Source organism: Leptodactylus fuscus, chromosome 4, assembly GCF_031893055.1.
Source record: "Leptodactylus fuscus isolate aLepFus1 chromosome 4, aLepFus1.hap2, whole genome shotgun sequence".
Taxonomy (NCBI): Eukaryota; Metazoa; Chordata; class Amphibia; order Anura; family Leptodactylidae; genus Leptodactylus; species Leptodactylus fuscus.
Window position 1 is genome coordinate 191,779,433 of NC_134268.1, and position 24,496 is coordinate 191,803,928.

Sequence of the window (24,496 nt, forward strand, 5' to 3'; positions counted from 1 at the left end):
GAGCCAAAGAGTGACTGCTGTGGGTCTGATCTGTGCACTTGTTTAGTGGGGATACCGCTTTGGCCTGCTTAGAGGGACTACGTAATATCTCCATGTGTGTAGTACTTACCCCCAAATAACTTTCATGTGTTAACCTCTTCTAAACCGTTTCAGGCACATGATAGACTTATCACACATCAACGTATCGCTGGTTACTGAATGAACTCTGAAGCCGCACACATTCAGCCCCAACTGACAGTCGGATGGAAAGAGACCGCCGGACGCTGCAATGTCTCCTTCTCTGGTTTGGATTTGTTGACTCAAGAAGCAACTTGAAGGAGGCTTGCTAGAGCGAACCAATAAAACTGAGACTTACTCGGTAGACTTTTCCTACATGGATCTTTGCTATGTTGTGTTTTGTGATCCTTGCATGCAAGGCTGTCTCTGTGAAAGACTCAATTCAGACTTGGCGAGAAAAAAAAGATCACGAGACCTTTGTAGAAAGGAATGCATGATAATGGTTACTCTTCTCTTCAGGGCATATGTAATCCCATCTACAGCCTCACACATTTAGGATATTCACCACTGTAGACCTCTTACCAGTATCTGAGCCCTGTATTAGGGATTATGGCCGCACCGTACTAAAATCATTACAACCATCTTTGTCTACAAAAAGTTGAATATTATGGCCCGTCGCAGCTTACTATTACTTAGGGATGTGATTTTTTTTTTTTTTTGTCAAATTTTCTGCATTCCTCCTGATATTGGTTGTTACACTACTCTCTTAGCCTTGAGGCTGGCGGTAACCTGGGAATGTCAGGGCAATCTACATAGCAGTGTCCATCTTTACTATATGTACCATATGTACCATCTTTAGGCTTACTTATGTAGGTTTCGCACAGTCACTTGTTAGTTGGTCTGGAGAGATTGCAGGCTCGTCCATATTTCCACCTATAGACATGAGTGTGCTGGAGGTGTCAGATATGAGTTTAGGACCCCTCTGCCCATACGTAGTCATCATCCATAGACTCCCTACCCGAAACCAATGGCTCTGGTCCTCTCTGCCTGTTGGCATATCCATACCCGTTATAGCGACTGACCCATCTGTGATCTAGACATTAGTGAGGGGTGTTAGACTTGCACTTCAGGTTAGAAGACTTATTGGCTCTCCTGACTTGTCTCTTTTGGTCGGTTCTTGTATTCCCCATAATGTGACAATTCTGGGGCATTTTGTTGTATATCTGTGTTGTTCCTCTGTTACTCCTCCTAGAAATATAAAAATTGACAACTGGGTGCTACCATTTTCTTTGTCTCTATTCAGTCTAATTCTGACAGGGCAACATTAGACTGTGTAGGGATTATAACCCCACCCAGCTGTCAAATTCTTCATAAGTGTCTAGGAGGAATAACAAAGGAACAACAAGGCACGCGGGTATAAGAAAAGATGTTCCTGAGTCGTTTCAGGAGGAATACAAGTATTTACTAAAATCCATAGGTCAGGAAAGGTGATGGGTCCTCCTCAATGTGAGAGGTGCACATAGGGGGGTACAAAGTTATCAGCATGGTCTATGTAATTTAGACAAACATGGTGATTTGTTCATGACCTTTAACTGTGGGGTGAGCGGGTTATATTCCTGCAGTCCTTGTGTCTAATAGACAGGATATATACGTTACAATGACAATACACACATATCTTGGTAGTGAGCCCTGCACGGTACGTGGCTTCCCATGGTTGGATTTTGCAGGATGAATGAAGTGGGCTCAACCGAGCCATATTGCTTTACCCTTGCCCCCTGGCCACCTTTTTGGTTTTACTCTTTGCCTTCATGTACAGGGAGCCCCTGTATATGCTCTCTGCTGGTTATTGGAGTATATGTCCACACCTTACTTACCCGAGGGCAGGAAAGCTCCTTGTAGGTTGGCAGCATCTTGGGAGGATATCTAGGGAAAGTCTTATTACATTGTAGCTTCTTGCTTTAACAACTTAATTTAATTTAGGAATCTGTTTAGCCAAAGTGTAAAATGTCAGTAAATTGGTGTCCTCCGACATTTTTACTCAATAGGCATAAACTGGAATCGTACTGCTTAAATTGGTTCGGGGATCCAGGAGTCTGCCGGAGTCCGGTGTTCGTGCCATAACTTAAAGGGAGTCTGTCAGCAGAACCCAGCACATCAACCCAACCTTGCAGATAGATAGGTCAAGGTCAACTGAATCAAACAGGGTTTTCCACTTGCGAATCGGCGTCTCCGTTGTCGAAATATCACTGTTTTTGTGGTCATGCAAATGAGCTCTTTGGAGCAATGAGGGCGTTACCGCTTACTCTGGGGAGCAGTGGCCACACCCTCTTTCCTTCAATGAGCTGATTTCCATATTGACAGAAACGGTGATGTCTCAGCCACAGAGGCAACAATTCACTATATGATTCAGGTGACCCTAACCTATCTGCGGGGTTGGGATAATATTCTGGTGACAGACTCCCTTTAAGACCCGCAGCCCATTGGCGCCATACACAGTTACGTTTCATACTAAAGTAAATTCAACCAGGCGATAAGATGTCCTATATCTTTACAGTGGTTGGAGCTCCAGATCTCCTGTTTAGTCAGGAGCCACCGCTATAAGGCTCTTCCTGGACACTCTGTACATCTTAAAAGGTTATGCAGGGAAAAATAAAACTAGGCAAGGTATTCTCTACGGTGGATGCGCATTACTACTAATATATATCCTGGTCCTTTGGAGCTCTGATTGTTACCCTTGCAGAGGGGAAGGCCATAAGTATTGTTCTTCTACCTCCCCTGCTGGCACTTCACCTCTTGGTCACATGACTGACTTCACTTTACTCTATAGTCCTGTAGCCAGAGTAGAGCGGAGTCAGTGACGTTGCAGAAACTGAACTGGCAGCAGAGGGGGTTAGCGGGCAGTCACTTCCAGCACCCAAGTCTGCAAAGGTAATAATCAGGTTTCAAGGGACCTGGTTCCAAACCATAAAGCTTATCCGGGTGCAATGACAAACGTTATTTCTCCCTGGATAACCCCTTTAAACAGAGTATGTTGTAAGCTCCCTCTAGTGGTGGTGGACAACAGTCAAAATTTTTTCATTCAAGTTATGGATTTGTAAAGATCTTCGATCACCGTAAAGAAATGCAAAATTAATTGACTCAGATTCTTCATCCTACATATTGTGGACATTCACCGTGGGCACACCTAAATCTGGACCCCTGGGCTACTGAATTTATGGGGTATTAGTGAAAAGTAAATAACTGCTTCTAGATAGTTTTTCTGCTTTTGTAAACTTTTTGTAGTTGAAAATGCTTAACATATGGTTTATAGGGCCATGCTCTAATTTTTTTTATTTTATTTTTTAATATATAGGGTTAACCAGCGGCTTAAGTGTAGGATGTTTCCTGTACAGGATATCAAAGAATTGTGTTCTTAGGCTGTCATTGGTTGAATTCCTTCTTCAGGTGCCTTTGTGAACCTAGAGCAAGGCAGCCGTAGGGAATCTAAATGACCTATGAAATGAGTCTTTTAGACCGCTGACCGGCTCTAGGGTGTTCGGGGATAGTCATGGGTAAAATTTAATTCCCATTGGCTGCCTTAGGCTAGAGGTATATAGTGGCCTTTGGCCATGAGAACTTCAGATGGAAAAGGTTGCGTCACCAGTCACAACTAATGAAGGCATGGAGAGATCGAGCTGGGTTGTCTGGCTACCTGCTGTCACATTGTGGCCCTTTGTGGGTCTACATTGGAACCCATGACAGTATCTTAAACAACTCATGTCATGTCAAGTGCCCCCACAGAGGAGATTTACTTTCAGTCTGCAAAAATCTCCACCCCCCCACGTATGATACTTGGTTTAGTCCAATGGTTTCGATGTTGGTTTTGTATAATCCATTTACCAGCCATTTCCTTGAGGCTTTTTGTGTGTAATTTACACCCCCCTAACACCCCTCCCCCCCCCAAAAAAAAAAAATAAAATAAATTCTTTGCTACGGCAAATGCCCCTCGAGGATGTAGAGCAACCATTATCTGTGTTCTCTTATTGTGCATTTCAGCCCAGATGCCATTTGCAAATCTCACCTTTTGTACATATGGATAAGGACTTTTAAGATTTTGCTCTACAACCGTGTTACTTACTTGGACTCCGTTCCCGAGACCTCTTTAATTGTTTGTTTTTTCTTGTATATTTCTTCAATTTTATAAAGAGAATTAGCAAGTCACCAATTTTTACCCAGACTAGTCCATTTGTTCATGGCGCAGATTCTAGCGTTTCGAGTAAAGCCTAAAAGGATACAATTTTCTGTTTTACTTGTTTTTTTATAGTGTCTACTTTTTTCTGTTGTTCATCAAGCGTTCGTCTTCAGAGTCATTTATACTTCCATTTCCTGTTCATTTTCTTTTTGTCTGTTTTATTAGTTTCCATTTTATACATCTGTTGCGATGTAGTAAGTGATCTCCTTATTATAAAGCTGCGCCATTCAGCAGCTCCTGCAGTCTGTATCACTGTGATGGGCTTGATATCTCGCTGTACAGTATGACATATGTATATTCACTGTTAATAGAAAGGCGCACAAATTTCTCAAAAATAAATGCTGAACCCTTTGGCAGGAATTTTGTCTGTACTACAGGGCACTAGGAGCAGTCCATGAATCCAAAAATCAGGTTGGGCGTTGGGATCCTGATTGTTCCAAAGTATTGCGTTTTATTTATCAGATTTTTTTTTTTTTATTTTGTTAGAATATTGCATACTTTTTGGGTTAATTCAATTCAATTTAAATTTTTTATTTTTTGCTACTTCAATTTGGTTAATTTTGTCCACATACTCTCATTCAAGATATTTTTTGGGGGGGCTTTCATTACACGGTTCTTGTCCTTAAGATTTAGGATATGGTTTTTGGTGTTGTCAGTAACTACTGCAAAGTATTTTCAAAAATTAGAATTTTAACATCTAAGAATTTAGAATTTTAATTTTAACTAGTATGCTGTCTTCACTTTCGGTAAGCCGTGTCCTTGCATTTAGATTTTAGGATTGAGTCGTTTTGTCAACTTGGAAATAAGCTATGGGTTTGTGTTACTGCAAAATTTGCAAATTAGAAAATGAAATTTTAAAAATTCAATTCAAATTTTTTTTAAATTTAGTTCACGTTGTCAGTATTCAAAGAGAGTAACCAGATTATTAACTTGTTTACTTTACTTTTGTATGTTTTAAACAAATTTTTAAGGGAAATGACTGTGTTTTACAAAATTAATTTTGTTTTAATTTTTGTTTTTGCACAGGTAATTTTTATTTATTTTTTATCTATTTGGATGTATTAGCTGAGGTGGTGAAGGTGCACTAAGGGTTAAAACTAAGAACAAGAATGTGTTTATTTTCCCTACATATACCTGTATGGTCCGTGTGTATGTATAATATACGGGATCCACTATTGTGCTGTTATAATCATTGCCGCGTTGTATATGCACCTGTGGTTTATTTTATACAATAAAAGATGGTTGAACACAATAGACTAAGGTCGGCAAAACGTATTGATGTCAGCAAAAGTATCCAACCATCTAGTGTGTTTTACCCTTGCTTCACATCTGCGTTTGGTAATCTGTTCAGGGAGTCTGCATGGGGCCCCCCCGGAATGGACTAACAAACACATTTGCAAGTGGTGTGCAGTAAAAGCACACGGACCCCATAGAGTATAATGGCGTCCATGTGCTTGCCGCGAGATCTCTGCAGGGAACATGCAGACAGAAAGGTAGCTTGTGCAGTACTCTCCTGTCCGCATGTTCCCTGCGGAGATCTCACGGCAAGCACACGGACCCCATTATAGCCTATGGGGTCCATGTGCTTTTACTGCACACTGCTTGCAAATGCGTTTGGTATTCTGTTGGGATGAGGTGGGGGGGGGGGGTCCTCATGTGGACTCTCCAAACGGAATACAAACGCAGATGTGAATGAGGGGTCAGATGTATGACCGATATTCGGTTACCAGCTTTTGGGAGTACAAGGGATCAAGCATGATCCTTTGTTCTGAAGGGAGATAAGTGACTTATCCCCATCTCCCTATTGAGAACACATGCACACTCAGCTAACCCAAGTGTGCACGTGTTTGTAGTGTATTTGGAGGAATAGCTGACCGCTATTGAAGGAATAGTTAGAGTAGTAATGAGCAGCTATACTTATGTTTTCATTATATGCACTGAAAAATTCACTATTTAGTATTTTATATTTTTATATACAAAATGTTGCTATTTTTATTAAGTGTTTTATACAATTACTTTATTTTGATACTTCCGGTATTTTTCATGCATCTTAAGCGAATTCAGTGGAATTATAGTTGTCAGTTATTACATTTAATCCTATGGATTGTCCGTTCTATACGACGATATACGAGATGAATTCTCATCTGCAGGTTTGGTTTACATTAGATGGCGGTGTTTTCCATACTCAGGTTATGGTTGGGAAGGATCATTTAGATCTAGATTTTACTTTTTGGTTGTGGCTGTGGCTTGTTTACACGGAGGTGGCCCTCACAGGTTTGTAGACTAACTTTTCGGGTTCTTTTCCAGCTCTTCTAGTCCCTAATGTGACCCTTTCTTTACAGCGGAACATAGAAGAAAACATCCAAACTAAATCTCCTTTTCCCAACAGGTTCCCTCTCTCCATTCCTGGTGGAAATCTATTTTTGTGGTGTCGGTGACGTTACCTAGGTCAGCATGGGGCACTGGTGGAGGGGGAGTTGTATATGATGATAGTTGAGGGCACGTGGCCATGGTACCAGGAGCTAGAAATGACACCGCTATAATAATACCGCGACTAATATTTTTCTTCCATCTAATTTTTAGTTTTTTCCACAGCTCCTGACTAAGAAGACGCTAACTATATCACTTTATTTATTTAATATCTCGTCTTTTCTTCTTTTTAGGTACGTTACCTCCTGTTGCAGATTTTAGGTTGTCTTTTGTTTAAATTATTTTTATGTTGTTAATGTTAGAAGTTTTATTTAGATTTTATTTTCATTCGCACTTTACAAACCAATTTTATCTGCCTTCGAAGTTCCGTTTCGTAACCAATGAACTTGTGTGATGTGATCCTTCCTAACCCGAAATGTTTGCTAATCTTAAGGGTTATAAATTCATATCCCAGTATTCTCAAGAGCGGGAACAGTTTATCACTACAGTTGGTTATATCTTCCCTTTTTTTTTTTGTCTCTTTTTTTAAAATCTTACATTCGTACATCAGTTTTTTTGAACAATAAATGCTGCTTTTACCGCGTATGAATGTACGTAAAGTTGTACACACCTCTGAAGCATTTGGTTTTATACTTGACAATAAAATTTTAAAATGATGCATTCAATTGTGTTTTTTATTTATTAAAAAATTACTTTGTATATTTTTGTAAAAGCTATGTATTTTATCTTTGTTGAGATGGATGATATTTATTTAAATAAAGACTTTTATTTTGTTATGTTGGAGTGTCGCTCATTTGTTGTGCATGTAACCCCTTCCCTCCTACAGCATTTTTTGATTTTCCGTTTTCCGAAAATATATTGCCAAAAATCATCATCACTGCAGACAGCTTTGACCGAGGCACCGGAGAAGGTAATGCCCCCGATTGGTGCGGGCACTTACAAGGGGCATTAGCGCTAGCTATCTTCTGTATAAAACAGTAGTCACCCGGCGGCTCTGGCGGCCACTTGTCTCCCGGGTAGCCGCCATAGTTAAATACCCGGCATGCGCCATACTAGTACAGTGGATGTCGGGAAGGGGTTAATAGAAGACCAACTACTTTACAGTATATTTATGCAGTACAATAGTTCAAGTCCCTTAGGGCATCTAAAAAAAACCAAAAACATTAGGGGTCTCGGCATTTAGAAATTAAAATATATACTATATATACTCGAGTATAAGCCGAGGCCCCTAATTTTAGCACAAAAAACTGGGAAAACTTATTGACTCGAGTATAAGCCGTGGGGGGGGGAATGCAGCAGCTACTGGAAAATTTCAAAAATTAAAATGTTCAGAGTTTTTGGGTGCAGTAGTTGCTGGGGAAGGGGAGGGGGTGTTTTGGTTGTCTGTCTGCCCCTCCCCTGAGCTTGAGGACGTTTTTTTTTTTTTTTTTTTTTTTTTTTTAATCCACTTGGAATTCAGTCTGGCTGAATATAGGGTATGTGCAGTGCTCCTATTAACCCCTTTCTGACGGAAGAGGAGCACTGCAGACCCCCTATATTCAGTAGACCGGGCACTGTCAGACACAGGGATACCTAATGTGTATGTGTGTCACAGTCATTTTCTACTTTTGTGTCTTCTAGGAAAAGGAGGGATTTAGAACTTTTAATTTTTTTTTTTTTTAAGGCTTCTTTTTTCCCCACACTATTTTATTGGAGATTCTATACATTGATATTGCTGCTGGTCATAGACCTCCACCCTAAATTTTTTTTTTTTTTTTTTTTTGCTGACTCGAGTATAAGCCGTGGGGGGCTTTTTCAGCACAAAAACTGGGCTGAAAAATTCGGCTTATACTCGAGTATATACGGTATATGTGATCACAATCTCATACATCCACCTAAGGCTATAGCCCCACATTGTGGAAATGCGGCTTTTTTTTTTTTTTTGTTAAAGATTTTGTTGTGGTTTTTTTGAACCAAAGCCAAGAATGGCTACAAAATGAAAGGGGGACATAAAGTTCTTATACATCTCCTTTCTGATCAACCCACTCCTGGCTTTGGCTCAACCACAACAAAATCTGCAACAAAAAAAGCTGCATTTTCGCAACCTGTGGCCTTAACCTAAAATGCTATTAATAAAAACTGAATATTGTTCTAAAAAAAAGTTATCCAACTGTATACACAGAATTATGTACAGGTGTCAGAATAAGGCCATGCAAAGAAATATTTATATATCTTTTTTCCATTACATCCACCATGACGGCTACACAAGGAGGTTGACCTCTGACCCGCTGTAGGGACAGGAACTGAGAGACTTGTTAAATACACCACTCCCACCACCATTCACCAGTGTTTCCTGTCCCTACACAGGGTTGAAATGAGAGGCTCTCCTCCGTCTGGGGGAATAGGTAAGTATTACCACCGTCCGGCCCTCGGTCGTAGTCAAAGGCGCCTGCCTCCCTGGGCCATTAAGGACACGGGGGTATCGCTCCGGCCTGCCCCCGGGTGGAAAACTCCCCCCTTCCAGCGGTCCGTTATGGCTAATGCAGGGGGTAGAGTGGATGCCGGCTCCGGCCAGCACAGGGGAGGAACGGCCAACCTAGGCGTACTGGCGTTCCAGGATGTGACATAGCCGAGCACAGTGGCGTGCGTCCCAGCTTCCGCTGAGGCTGCAGCATCAAGGAAATTCTGGCTACACAAGGGATGAATGCCGGGCGGTGAGTGAACTAGGCGACATTCCTGCAAGGTATGTGATGTATCACTGTATGTTCCAGCATGTTGCTCTCTGAGGCACAGCTGTTGATCACAGATCCCCTGGCTGTTCCAGCTCCCTTGGTGTTGTGAGTACTTGGAACAGCTGCTCTGTACCTGAGAATTTTATTTTTTGTTCCCTTTCTCCTTTTAATGGGGCAGAGTGTAATTTGGGCTTCCAGTCTCCAATTGTAATTGGTGACAGAAGGTTCCCATAGGAGCAAGGGTGTATTAAAAACTCACAGGGAATGACCACTTTGTGAGAAGGAGTTGGCATTCCTGTTCTAGAAACCCTATGCTCAGGAAGTACGGCGAAGGCCCTTAAGGGGGTAAGCCAACTTGGGAGGACTTAGGCCTTTCAGTATAAAGAAGTCCAGTCCTCCAGTGCTAGCCTTGTGCCCGGTCTAGATGACAGAAGGAAAAGTAGGTTTATTTCTCTTAAAGCCTTAGAATGGGTAGGACCTTGTGGCTTATAGGAGGCTTTTCCTGAGCTAAAGACTAAGCTTAGCCAGGGAAAGCATAGAGGGTAAAGTTCTATTGAGAGGCAAATTCCCAGGATGCCTAGTGTATAACAGAGTAAACCTTGGTAGCAGTTTGCTGATTATCCCGCAGATCCTGCTGGGAGGAAACACCCAAGGTGAAAGGCTTATCTCAGGTGAAGCCTTGCTAGCTGGGATTCTGACAAAACGGCTTGCACAGGTGCAACATTGTCTGGCGTGGCCTCAGTTAAAATTTGGCCTGGTTCAATCACCACCTGCCACATCCTAAAAGGGTGCAGTGAGTAAGGTCAGGCCTGAGGCCTGATCAAAACCGGCTATTCTGCTGTGTTAGAGACAGTGGTACATATGGATAGGTATACATGCATAACACCAGGGGTGAATGATATATAATGGATGCATTATGTCAGTGCTGGATGTTATACACTAAGTGATATATAGCAGGCATAACACCGTTAATGGTAGCTACTGATGATACCATTGCCTTATGATATATATGGATAATGCCAATGCTCATTGATGTATGTGTATATGTAGGTATAGTGTACACTGATGTGTGTGTATGTATGTGTGTATATAGATATGGCAGGCATAACGCTTTGCGGTGTGGGTTAATCCTATTGTGGCATCATATGTACTGATAGCATGCATAACACCATTGCTGGTTGATATGGTTCCTTTTGGAACAATATGTGCTGAAGGTGGTAGGCCAGGGTGTGCCATTTTGGAAGGAGTTCTTACAGAGTCCCTGGCTGTGCTTGTTATATGCTCTTTGACAGGTGAACAAAGGCAAAAAATTAACTGGATGAATATAAGCTATTTACTAACCTGTATGGCTAAAAGGGATTTACTAACCTGTATGGCTACAGGGCTAAAAGGCATTTACTAACCTGTATGGCCGCATGGCTAAAAGGTATTTACTAACCTGTATGGCTACAGGTCTAAAAGGCATTTACTAACCTGTATGGCCGCATGGCTAAAAGGTATTTACTAACCTGTATGGCCGCAGGGCTAAAAGGTATTTACTAACCTATAGGGTCGCATGGCTAAAAGGTATTTACTAACCTGTAGGGCCGCATGGCTAAAAGGTATTTACTAACCTGTATAGCTTCATACTAACCTATATAACTTGATGGCTAAAAGACATTTACTGACCTGTATAGCTTTATGGCTAAAAGACATTTACTAACCTATGTAGCTTCAGGGCTAAAAGATATAGCTTCAGGGCTGAAGGCGGCGACTGACATATATAGACCCTTTGCTGAAGGGTATATATGGACACAGTACTGATCTCCATAGGGGAGATAGGTATAGCATGTCTATCACCATTACTGAACAGTATATACGGATGAACTTATGAGGCTTACATAACTCCAATATTGAATGGTATATAATGATAAATATATAGATATATATGTGTGTGCAGGGCACATATGGCATGCATAACACCATTGTGGAATGGTATATAATGTCGGCTACAGATAGGTGTGTGTATATATAGCATGCATGACACCATTGTTGAATGGTATATAACGGATGCAATACACCAGTATGGAATGCTGCATATACAAAAAGATATAGCATGCTCAATACCATTTTTGAACGGTATATAATGATATGGCATGCATAACACCATTACTGAATGATATATAACGGTATATGGGTATATAGCTTACATAACACCATTGTCGAATGGTATATAATGGATGCAATATGCCAGTATTGAATGATATATACGGAAAGTTATAGCATGCTCAATACCATCTTTGAATGGTACATAATGATATGGCATGAATAACACCATTACTGAATGATATATGTGGAGATATATGCATATATGTGTATATAGCTTGCAAAACACCATTGGCGAATGGTATAAGTGATACAGTTCATCAGTACTGAACAATATATACAGATAGAGATATAGCATGCTTAACAAGATCATTGAATGGTATGGAGATATATGCGTTTGTGTGTGTATATATATATATATATATATATATATATATATATATATTAATGTATATGGCACGCATAACGCCATTGTGGAATGGTACATATTGATCGGTGTGTGTGTGTGTGAATATGTATAATAGGACTGACGCCATTGTCGAATGGTATATGCCTATTGCGCAAGGACATAATATTCATTACAGGTTCCTGCTTATGTCAGGTCAGATATCTAGTGATTGGAGAATAAAACCCCTTTCTGACAACAGTGCAAACGGCTACAGTCTTCTGCGGTTTACAATAGGTCCGTCTGTTCTGATAATAGTGTATGTAGGTTACACTTTATGCCTGTTCGGATAAAGGGGAATGTTAGTAGATATTTGGCAGGTCCGGATAATGGCCTATATACGTTCTGCCTGTTCTGCAGCGGGGTCAGTGTCCAGATCTTTTCTTGGGAGAGAAGGTTCTCATTCTATCCTTCCTGGATTCTGAGCAAAGGATTATATCTATGGATCCTTATCCTATCAGTTTCAAAAAGAAATTCCACTCCTGAGGACAGGGATGAATGATTCAATGCCATTAGGTAAAGCCATGAACATTGAAGAGGTAGTTTTGTTCGCTCTCTCCACTGCTAGGCACTTAGGGGAGATTCAGGCCCTAACTATTAGGGAACCTTATCTTACAATCAAAGTGACAGGATTCTTTACGGCCGGATCCAAAATTTTATGCCGGAGGCAGTGGCAGAGTTCCTCAGAGAGCAGGTTAGAGAACTACCTCCTTTCGCTCAAATCCCTCTTCTTCAAAAGAGAGGGAGTAGCAGGCCATGGACGTCAGAAGGGCAGTGGTCGCCTACCCGGAAACTACCTCCTCCTGGAGAAAGGATGTCAATTTATTACATTAAATTTGTGGGTACAAAAATAAAGGTCAAAAGGCTTCCAAAATTACCATTGCAGGGGGATTAATGTGACAATCCTGCAGGCTTTCCTGTTAAGAAATCTACCAGAGCCAGGGAACATCAAAGCTCATTCAACTGGGGCAGCTTCCTCCTCTTGGGATGAGAGACGGGAGGCTTCCCTAGAGCAGATATGCAGGGCTCCCACTTGAGCCAGTTTGCTGACCTTTGCTAAACACCACAGGTTAGGTTCGGTAAGTGATTTAGCCTTTGGGCGTAAGGTCCTTTCGGCAGGTAATCCCGCCCTAGGAGTTGTAATCTGGTATATCTCCTTGTGTAGCCGTCATGGTGGATGTAATGGAAAACCGGAGTTAGAACTTACCGGTAACTCTGTTTCCATGTAATCCACCATGACGGCGTCTAATTACCCTCCCTAGTTAATATCTTTATGTAAGACAGTATACTGTAGTTCATATTTCGCACCTTTCCTTTGTAATTTGGTAAACACTGGTGAATGGTGTTGGGAGTGGTGTATTTAACAAAGTCTCTCAGTTCCTGTCCCTACAGCGGGTCAGAGGTCAACCTCCTTGTGTAGCCGTCATGGTGGATTACATGGAAACAGAGTTACCGGTAAGTTCTAACTCCGGTTTTTTATATTAAAACATAAAAACTGCACAGCAAACACCATAGAAACTAAACCAATAATTGTCACAAATGTTTTATTTTTCTGATGCCATTCTGATTTTCTTTCCAGCTTCCCGTCACATTGCACAGAATATTAAGGAAAATGTGTTGCCAGAAAATTTTCACCTATTTTTTTTTTTTTTTTTTTTTAATCGGGTTGTACATAACTTTGTAGAATTTTTGGTGAGATTTTTTATTTTTAATATTTTTTTTTTTTTATATTCTGTATATACTCAAGTATAAGCCGACTTTTTCAGCACAGTTTTCATGCTTGCAAAAGCCCCCCTTTCCTCGGCTTATACTCGAGTCGGGGGTCCACAGAGCTCAGAGACATGCAAGGACCTGCATAAATTAAACGAAGGGGGAGGTCCTTTAGTGCTACTGCTCTGTGATTGGCTTGCCAGTAGGTCACGTGACTGTGATGTCATCAAAGGTCTTGTAGCCACTAGAACTTAAAATCTGCAGATAAGTCAGTGGCCAGGATTCATGGTGTCTTATAGAAGATGTCTGTCGTATGGAGGAGAGGACGCTACAGTGAAGAGAAAGTAAAACACACAGGTACATGCCGGGATTACTATCCCTAGTAATGTCAGGCATTTGGGGTTATTAGTTTAGTGTTAGTAACTCCATGTGCCTCACATTAATTGCAGTTAACCCCATCATGTCCCTCATATTAACCCCTGTGTGCCCCATATAAGGGTTACTAATATGTGAGACACATGGGGGTACTAATAAAGGACCTTAATTAAGAAGATACCTAATTATTACCTCCATATGTCCCAAATATCAGTAACTCTTATGTGAGGCACACAAGGGGTTAATGTGAAGGACATGATGGGGTTAACTGCTATTACTATGAGCAGTGGCGTAACTAGGAATGGCGGGGCCCCGTGGCGAACTTTTGACATGCCCCCCCCCCCCCCCAACTGACGCCAAAGACCTCAACCAACTGACCCCCCCCCTCCCCCTCATTTCTATGCTTGCTACAATGCCCCATAGTGCCCCCTGCACACAGTATTATGCCCCATAGTGCCCCCTGCATACAGTATTATACTCCATAGTGGCCCCTGTACACAGTATTATGCCCCATAGTGCCCCCTGCACACAGTATTATGCCCCATAGTGCCCCCTGCATACAGTATTATACCCCATAGTGGCCCCTGTACACAGTATTATGCCCCATAGTGCCCCCTGCATACAGTATTATACCCCATAGTGGCCCCTGCACACAGTATTATGCCCTATAGTGGCCCTTAAAAATCCTGCACATACGATTTACTGATGCTTTCTGTTTTCTGTAGATTTCTTTTCAGCTGCCATCTCACTGATAATCACAGCTATATGTAGATAAGATACAGAATCCACCAGGCACAATAGAGGATTTCACAGCTTATTTACTGTGAAAGGTCAAAGTGCATTCATAGAAGTCAATAGGGTTTGCTCCAGACCATTGTGTCTAAGGCTTATGGTCCATCTTCAGGAAACTGGAAGTTACAAACTATTTTAGGTTTAGTGGCAAGAGTTGAAAGATTTTTAATAGATTTTCCCCATGTGATATGATGCTATATCCTATTATATCAATGAGGGATAACTTATAAACTTGATACAACCCCTATAGGTTTGCTCATATGGAGGAATTTGGCATTGATTTAGTGGTGACCTGTGCCAAATTTTGTCCTGAATCTGTCCTGCTTTCAAGAGCAGAAATCCCCGTCCCCTGTATAGCGTCTGGACACAACAACAACAGAACAGCTCCTATTGAAGTCATTGGGCCCTGAGCTCAGTGATGTCACCCGGCCCCCATACAATCAATACAGCCTTCTGCTTATGGCTAAGGATAGGCCGTAAAATTTTAACGCCTTGGCATTCCCTTTAAGAATTTATAATCAACAAACTGACTCAAAGTAGTAAAATGATGCATGAATCGTGCAAAACATTTAGGCAGCTGTTAAACAAATGCTGAAAAGGAAGGATGATTAAAAAGAAAAAAAGAAATGTTAAATTATTTTGCAAATTAATAAGGTGAAGTGAAAGAATAAAAGAGAAATAAATCCCATCAATATTTAGTGTGACCTTTGCCCTTCACTTTCCATCAGTTCTTCTTGGTACTTACAGACGGTTTTTGAAGGAACTCGGCAGGGAGGTTGTTCCCACCATCTTGGAGAACTAAGCACAGATCTACTGTGGATGTAGGTTTACTCCAATCCTTCTGTGCCTTCATGTAATCCAAGACAGACTGGATGATGTTGAGATGAGGGCTCTGTGGGGGCTGGATCATCTCTTCCAGGACTCTTCCAAAGAGCAAAGGTCACACCAAATATTGATGAGATTTAAATTAATCATTTGTTATTTCTCTTCATTTTGTTAATTGATAAAAAAAAAAATAAACTATTAGCACTTCTGTTTGTGACTGCATTCTTACTTTGGAGCAGGTTTTTTCGCACCTGCTTAAAACTTTTGCACAACACTATATTTTTGCACACAAGCAGGCTGTGTCTAGTTGTGAAGGAATGACTCCACAAACATAAGTAGTAACCCCTCAAAGAACAGTGCGGCTATACAGGGAGAGCAGAAATGGAAGCAGAGTTTACAATGGCCCAGATTTACAAATGGTTAGACAGTGTAGACCTGGACAGTCTAAGGGGAAGTACAAACGGGGGGTTTTTGGACCAGATTTTGATGCAGAGGTCTCCTCAGGTTCCGATCCAAAAAAGGGCTAGCCACGACTGGATGCTGGTGCAGTGCATCGGCGTCCAGTTGCGGCATTCCACTCCGGATTAGGCCTAAATGAATGGGTCTAGTCGGGAGGGAGTGTCGCACCACAGATGCTGCGGCAGATTCCGCAGCAAGAAAGAGCAGCTCGTTTCTCATTTCAGTGAGCGGCATAAAACCGCTAGCGGAAAAAAGAAGTGAATGTCTCCCATTGAAGTCAATGGAAGGTGGTTTTTGGAGCCGGATTCTGAGGCTGCTTCCGCTTCAAAAACTAGTCCTAAAAACCCTGTGTGAATTTACCCTAATAAATGTCAAATGTGAGAGTGACTGGTGATGGATGATAAATCTGGCGTATATTAATGTTAGGTTCACACTTGTGTCTCGTCTAGAGGCAGACCCCTAAAACAGCGATAACATACAGAGCCTGACGGAGTCTATGGACTATAATGGGGTCTCCAATAACATTCAGAAAAGATGCGGGTCCGCAACACTGAGGTACGTATAAAAATAACTTTTATTCCATCAGATTAAAAATAGGTCAGAATGACCATCCAGACAGAGTGCTGGTTACATTAAACAGGTGCAAAAAAAAAAAAGACTAGAAAAAGTGAAAAAACAACGTGCTGCCGCAGGTCTGACGCGTTTCGGGGTTGTTTATGCCCCTTAATCATAGCACTACCAGTCAGTTTTCCTTCCCTGTATAAATAGGTACAGAGTTAAATACAACACACCGCCCACTACATCCTTATTGGGCCTAAGTTCAATCATCTGAAATTCACAACACCTAATGTTTCACATTGTATCCCATTCAAGGGTGTATAGCTTGCACAGAACAATAAAGATTGTTTAAACTTTTTCAATTTGTTGCGTGTACATATTATCAGTAAAAACTCAAATTACATGCGGATCTAGAAGCAGATATGATGTTTTGATCAAAATATTATCATTACTAAACACAATGAAACAATGCTGCTAAAGGACTACAGGTCGCAGAACAGGTATGCCAGTTCCCATCCGTATCCTTGCGTGGTCACGTGACCCACTGCATCCAATCAGAAACGTCACGTGACCAATCCAGACCAATAGGGACTAAGTATTCTGCTAGTTACATAAGCTAGCGAGATACTGGTGAAATATGCATACAGATGGCTCACTAAGCATCGATCCACAGCCACCCAGCGAGAAGAGACAGGTAGGTAAAGTTAATGATTTCTTATAAAAGCCAATATGTATTGATGTACATCTACACTATGTGTCTCTAAAAAGATGAACAAACTATAGATAGTGTACATATAATAGACATTGGAAACATAAAAGAAAAAATGATATATTGATTAGATGTTTGACATAATACACCGTCCATATCCAATATCTATTACACCAACTGCACAGATCAAAGGTGTGCTAATGCTCTAACTGTGCTCCTAAAAATAATGCGAAAAACAACCACATAAGACCAAATGTCCCATATGCGAGACGGATAAATATCAATATTGATTTATAAATATTATCGCATGATTTAAACCGTTCATAGACCGCAAGGAGTCTGAACTTACCCCAAACCTTGAAAGAGTGGAACGTTTTGAGAAAAACAGAACAAAGAAAGATTTTTTTCTCTAGAAAAGTTCTAAATGTTATCCATATGGGCTCAATACTGATATAATAATTAATAAATTAAAGCAAGATCCGTTTTGATATTCATCCCAGAGGGGAAACGGCATCCGAATCTGAGTATCCAAAGAGCATCTTTCTTAAGTAATATTTTTTTCCTGTTCCCACCCCTAGGGTTCTCGGGTATTTGTTCTATACCCCAGAATTGTAGAGATTTGACAGAACCTTTATGTACTTTGGCAAAATGCCTTGAGGCCCCTGATATATTCTCTGAATCTAACTTTTTGCAATCTCTCACATGCTCCAAAAGTCTAACCTTCACCGGACGTGATGTACTACCAACATAATCTAGATTGCAGTCCAAACATTTAATGCAATAGATCAGAGAGTCCGAATTACAGTCCATAACAGACTTATAATGGACTTGGAAATCAGTGGCAAAACTACAAAGAGTTTTGGTGTTTGTCGTATACTGGCTCCTGCATTTTAACCGCCCACATTTGAAAAAACCATGGTTTAAGGTAGATGTAATTTGTTTAGGGGGAAATAACATCCAGAAAACTGGGTGACAATTCGTTGACCAATGTTGTACCCCTCCTGGGAACAAAATGTATCCCGGACTTCAATATGTTTTTAACTGTCAGGTCAATTTCTAAAATGGCTAAATTTTTTTGGATGATTCTCCTAATTTCTCCGAATTCAGGGCTAAATTTTGTGGAAAATGTAATAGGCATATGATCAGTATCAACCATAGCCTTATGAGAAAGCAGACTATCCCTATCTCTGAGTTCAACTTTCTTGGTAGCTTTATTGAGGCAACCATCCTGGTACCCCCTGGCTTTTAATCGTTCAACAATCAGATTTTTTTCTTTATCAAAATCATCTTTAGCACTGCACGCTCTTTTAGCCCGCAGTAATTCCCCCACAGGGACACCCCGAATCGTGGCAGCAGGATGGCAACTATTAGCTTTAAGAACCGCATTTCCAGATGTAGGTTTGCGGTATAACATAGTGTGTACTTGTCCAGTAGCTGCACACCCTTTTAACGTGATGTCCAAAAAATTGACCACATCAGTGTCATGTGAATAGGTGAAATTTAAACCTGCGCAGCTACTGTTCAAAAAATGAATAAAATCTGGTATGGGCGCTACATCTCCATACCATACAATTAGTATATCATCAATGTAGCGCCCATACCAGAAAATGAAATCCAAAAACGGAGTGACTGAAGAAAAAATGTATTTCTCTTCCCATGCTGATAAAAACAAATTCGCGAGTGAAGGGGAAAAGGGGGCTCCCATAGGGGCCCCCTTAATCTGTAAATAAAAAGTGTTCAAAAAAACAAAGTAATTGTGACTGAGTAAATAGGAAGTAACAGAAATGACATTCACACAAACTAGGAGTATTTGTGCTGTATTTATACAAATGTACTGCCAACGAATCAAGGGCATCCCTGTGGGGGATGCTAGGATAAAGTGCACAGACGTCACAGCAAAGCCATGACATCTCTGCAGTCCATCTGAAGTCCTTAAAAGTCCTTAGGACTTCCCGGCTATCTTTAATGTAGCCTGGTGTTCTATGGACCAAGGGTTGGAGAATCTGATCCAAACAATTGCCCAATCTCTCGTTGAGAGAATTTCGGCCAGAGATTATAGGGCGCAATGGAATTGGTATAGTATTTTTGTGCACTTTAGGTAAGCCATACATTGTTGCGATGGTAGGGGTTGGATTAATGAGGAACTCAGTTTCCGTTTTGGTGAAAATTCCCAATGCAATACCTTCATCTAATATTTTTTGGAGCAGATTTCTAAACTCTTTGGTGGGATCATGATCGAGCACTCGATAAGTACTGGTGTCATTAAGGATACTCATACAGCTTGTAACATAATCTTGCCGATCCATAATGACAGTCTTCCCCCCCTTGTCAGCTTTTTTTACAATTATGTTTTTAGATTTTTTAAGATTGCTTAAGGCCTGTTTTTCTTTCCTGGTTAAATTGTCTTTATTAAATTTATCTCTGACCTTAATGTGTTTTTCCAATTCCACTAGATCTTCTTCTACTTTTTGCTGAAAAAGGTTAAAGCAAGGACTTCTTGCTTTAACCGGATAAAATTCAGGGTTTTTTCTATTAACAGCCAACCTATCTGTTGTTTTAATTAACTCCCTATGCTCATAATCGAGATCTATCAGGGTTTGTGTGGCTGTATGTTCCTTTAGATTGGCATTCAGAGGCAACCCTATACGTTCAGAGATAATACTATTAGTAGATTGATCTACAAAGGGGGGAGTACTGTCATCTTTAGTATTCTCAAAAAAATGTTTTTTAACGCTCAAAAGCCGCGTGAATTTATTAGTGTCAAGGATGGTTTCAAATGTGTTGAAATGCTTTGTGGGAACAAAATTAAGACCTTTGTCAAGCAGTTCCAACTCAGTGTGACTAAGATTGGAACTCGAAAGGTTAATAACACTGCTGGAAACTGGATAATATTGAAAATAAAATTACGGAAAACAAAAAGAAAAATTTTTTGAGACACTCAAGACTATAATACAGGGTATATATACCAAAAACCGCCAACTACTTCTCCGTTCCCTAAATCTATTCTCAAGCGTTACCAGAAACTAGGTGCACGACCGAAAACCAAAAGGGGTGTATCTTTCAGTTCCATAGATGAACCTGAATCATCTTCTTCCTTCCTCTCGGATAGACAGTCGAGCAACATGAGTGACACTACCGATACAAAGCTTGGATTCCTTCAAGGAGAGGAGAAGACACTACAATTTTAGGAGTTCTTCAAAAAACGGGGAAGATTGGTCACCCGACGAGGTGGAAGAAAGAGGCACAAAAAGACCACGTTACCCAACGAGAAGGAAACGCTGATCGATACAGTGGACATTATTAATAATGTTTCCAGCAGTGTTATTAACTAGAGATGAGCGAACACTAAAATGTTCGAGGTTCGAAATTCGATTCGAAAAGCCGCTCACTGTTCGAGTGTTCGAACGGGTTTTGAACCCCATTATAGTCTATGGGGAACATATACTCGTTAAGGGGGAAACACAAATCCGTGTCTGGAGGGTCACCAAGTCCACTATGACACCCCAGGAAATGATACCAACACCCTGGAATGACACTGGGACAGCAGGGGAAGCATGTCTGGGGGCATAAAAGTCACTTTATTTCATGGAAATCCCTGTCAGCTTGCGATTTTCGCAAGCTAACTTTTTCCCATAGGAATGCATTGGACAGCGCTGATTGGCCAGAGTACGGAATTCGACCAATCAGCGCTGGCTCTGCTGGAGGAGGTGGAGTCTAAGATCGCTCCACACCAGTCTCCATTCAGGTCCGACCTTAGACTCCGCCTCCTCCGGCAGAGCCAGCGCTGATTGGCCGAAGGCTGGCCAATGCATTCCTATGGGTATGCAGAGACTTAGCAGTGTTGAGCCAGTTCTGCTCAACTACACCGTGTGCCGGTCAGCCCATCTGATATAGCAGAGCCGAGTGTGCACACTCGGCTTTGCTACATCAGATGTAGCAGAGCCGAGGGTGCACTGGAACCCCTGTGCAAACTCAGCTCATGCTAATAGAATGCATTGGCCAGCGCTGATTGGCCAATGCATTCTATTAGCCCGATGAAGTAGAGCTGAATGTGTGTGCTTAGCTCAACTATTCCACCGGCGTAGTTGAGCTAAGCACACACATTCAGCTCTACTTCATCGGGCTAATAGAATGCATTGGCCAGCGCTGATTGGCCAGAGTACGGAATTCGACCAATCAGCGCTGGCTCTGCTGGAGGAGGCGGAGTCTAAGATCGCTCCACACCAGTCTCCATTCAGGTCTGACCTTAGACTCCGCCTCCTCCGGCAGAGCCAGCGCTGATTGGCCGAAGGCTGGCCAATGCATTCCTATGGGAATGCAGAGATTTAGCAGTGCTGAGCCAGTTCTGCTCAACTACACCGTGTGCCGGTCAGCCCATCAGATGTAGCAGAGCCGAGGGTGCACTAGAACCCTTATGCACACTCGGCTCTGCTACATCAGATGTACCTATTTATACAGGGAAGGAAAACGGACTGGTAGTGCTAGGATTAAGGGGCATAAACAACCCCAAAACGCGTCAGACCTGCGGCAGCATGTTGTTTTTTCACTTTCTAGTCTTTTTTTTTTTTTTTTTTGCACCTGTTTAATGTAACCAGCACTCTGTCTGGATGGTCATTCTGACCTATTTTTAATCTGATGGAATAAAAGTTATTTTTATACATACCTCAGTGTTGCGGACCTGCATCTTTTCTGAATGTTATTGGAAACACAGCTCCGTGGAGTCGGGAGGATGGGTCGTGCACCTAGGACGCTACATGGACTTAACGAGTATATCCTCTGAAGGGTGAGCTTACCTTAACACTTTTTTTTGTTTCAAATTGTATATAATGGGGTCTGTTGGGTATCCATCAGTTTTAAACGAAAGTCCCCATGCAGGACTATTTCCTCCTCAGATTTTTGGCAGACACTATGACTGAGTCTCCAACGGGGCCCTGGGTTCAAATCCAGTCCAATTCTATACAACATCTGCATACAGTTTTATTTCTCCCTATGTTTGTGTGGGTTTTCTCCGGTCGCCTCCCACATTCCAAAAATATACTCCTAGGTAAATTGGCTTCCTTGTAAAGAACAACAGACGCTTGTGATTATAGGTTATGAGTGCATGTCCGGCAGCCACTACAGTTTGAGTCCCTTGTGTGATTAAAGCACATTACAAATTGTCTATCATTGTCATGTTACATACTGCAGCTGTGAAGTTATGCTGTTATCACATTTCACCACCAGGTGGCAGTGTTGTACAGTAGAATATACTGCACTAAATCAAGGAATACTAGACTATTTATTGGTAATTCAGGGAAATACCATCACATAACCAAGGATGTGCAAGGGGCTCCAGTCTTACTACTTCTGTAATGATGTGAGTTAATATTTTGGCAGGTAAGACCATTTGCTGGATTTTGTCTTTATATACAGTCCTATGAAAAAGTTTGGGCACCCCTATTAATCTTAATCATTTTTAGTTCTAAATATTTTGGTGTTTGCAACAGCCATTTCAGTTTGATATATCTAATAACTGATGGACACAGTAATATTTCAGGATTGAAATGAGGTTTATTGTACTAACAGAAAATGCGCAATATGCATTAAACCAAAATTTGACCGGTGCAAAAATATGGGCACCTCAACAGAAAAGTGACATTAATATTTAGTACATCCTCCTTTTGCAAAGATAACAGCCTCTAGTCGCTTCCTGTAGCTTTTAATCAGTTCCTGGATCCTGGATAAAGGTATTTTGGACCATTTCTTTCTACAAAACAATTCAAGTTCAGTTAAGTTTGATGGTCGCCGAACATGGACAGCCCGCTCTCAAATGATCTGAAAACAAAGATTGTTCAACATAGTTGTTCAGGGGAAGGATACAAAACGTTGTCTCAGAGATTTAACCTGTCAGTTTCCACTGTGAGGAACATAGTAAGGAAATGGAAGACCACAGGGACAGTTCTTGTTAAGCCCAGAAGTGGCAGGCCAAGAAAAATATCAGAAAGGCAGAGAAGAAGAATGGTGAGAACAGTCAAGGACAATCCACAGACCACCTCCAAAGAGCTGCAGCATCATCTTGCTGCAGATGGTGTCACTGTGCATCAGTCAGCAATACAGCGCACTTTGCACAAGGAGAAGCTGTATGGGAGAGTGATGAGAAAGAAGCCGTTTCTGCACGTACGCCACAAATAGAGTTGCCTGAGGTATGCAAAAGCACATTTGGACAAGCCAACTTCATTTTGGAAACAAAGATTGAGTTGTTTGGTTATAAAAAAAGGCGTTATGCATGGCGTCCAAAAAGAAACAGCATTCCAAGAAAAACACTTGCTACCCACTGTAAAATTTGGTGGAGGTTCCATCATGCTTTGGGGCTGTGTGGCCAATGCCGGCACCGGGAATCTTGTTAAAGTTGAGGGTCGCATGGATTCCACTCAGTATCAGCAGATTCTTGAGAATAATGTTCAAGAATCAGTGACGAAGTTGAAGTTACGCCGGGGATGGATATTTCAGCAAGACAATGATCCAAAACACCGCTCCAAATCCTCAGGCATTCATGCAGAGGAACAATTACAATGTTCTGGAATGGCCATCCCAGTCCCCAGACCTGAATATCATTGAACATCTGTGGGATGATTTGAAGCGGGCTGTCCATGCTCGGCGACCATCTAACTTAACTGAACTTGAATTGTTTGTCCAAAATACCTTTATCCAGGATCCAGGAACTGATTAAAAGCTACAGGAAGCGACTAGAGGATGTTATCTTTGCAAAAGGAGGATCTACTAAATATTAATGTCACTTTTCTGTTGAGGTGCCCATACTTTTGCACCGGTCAAATTTTGGTTTAATGCATATTGCACATTTTCTGTTAGTCCAATAAACCTCATTTCAATCCTGAAATATTACTGTGTCCATCAGTTATTAGATATATCAAACTGAAATGGCTGTTGCAAATACCAAAATATTTAGAACTAAAAATGATTAAGATTAATAGGGGTGCCCAAACTTTTTCATAGGACTGTGTGTGTGTGTGTGTGTGTGTGTGTGTGTGTGTGTGTGTGTGTGTGTGTGTATATATATGTATATATATATATATATATATATATATATATATATATATATATATGTATGTATGAAGAGCTCAACGGAAAAATGGCCTAAGTCCAAAAATCAATATTGTGAGAAAAACGAA

The 24,496-nt window shown here is 41.2% G+C and overlaps 1 protein-coding gene and 1 long non-coding RNA gene across 2 annotated transcripts in view; both read left to right on the forward strand.

Annotated features, from left to right (window-relative positions):
- Positions 1–5,648, forward strand: part of RBM33 (RNA binding motif protein 33) — an 89,418-nt gene extending 83,770 nt beyond the window's left edge. The window contains exon 19 of the mRNA XM_075271517.1: positions 154–5,648. Coding sequence (XP_075127618.1) covers positions 154–202 — 49 coding nt within the window. The 3' untranslated portion in view covers positions 203–5,648. The remainder of the gene's footprint in view (positions 1–153) is intronic.
- Positions 1–15,552, forward strand: part of LOC142200886 (uncharacterized) — a 615,073-nt gene extending 599,521 nt beyond the window's left edge. Inside the window, exon 3 of the long non-coding RNA XR_012715474.1 lies at positions 15,537–15,552. This is a non-coding gene — a long non-coding RNA (uncharacterized LOC142200886). The remainder of the gene's footprint in view (positions 1–15,536) is intronic.
- The last annotated feature ends 8,944 nt before the right edge of the window (positions 15,553–24,496 follow it).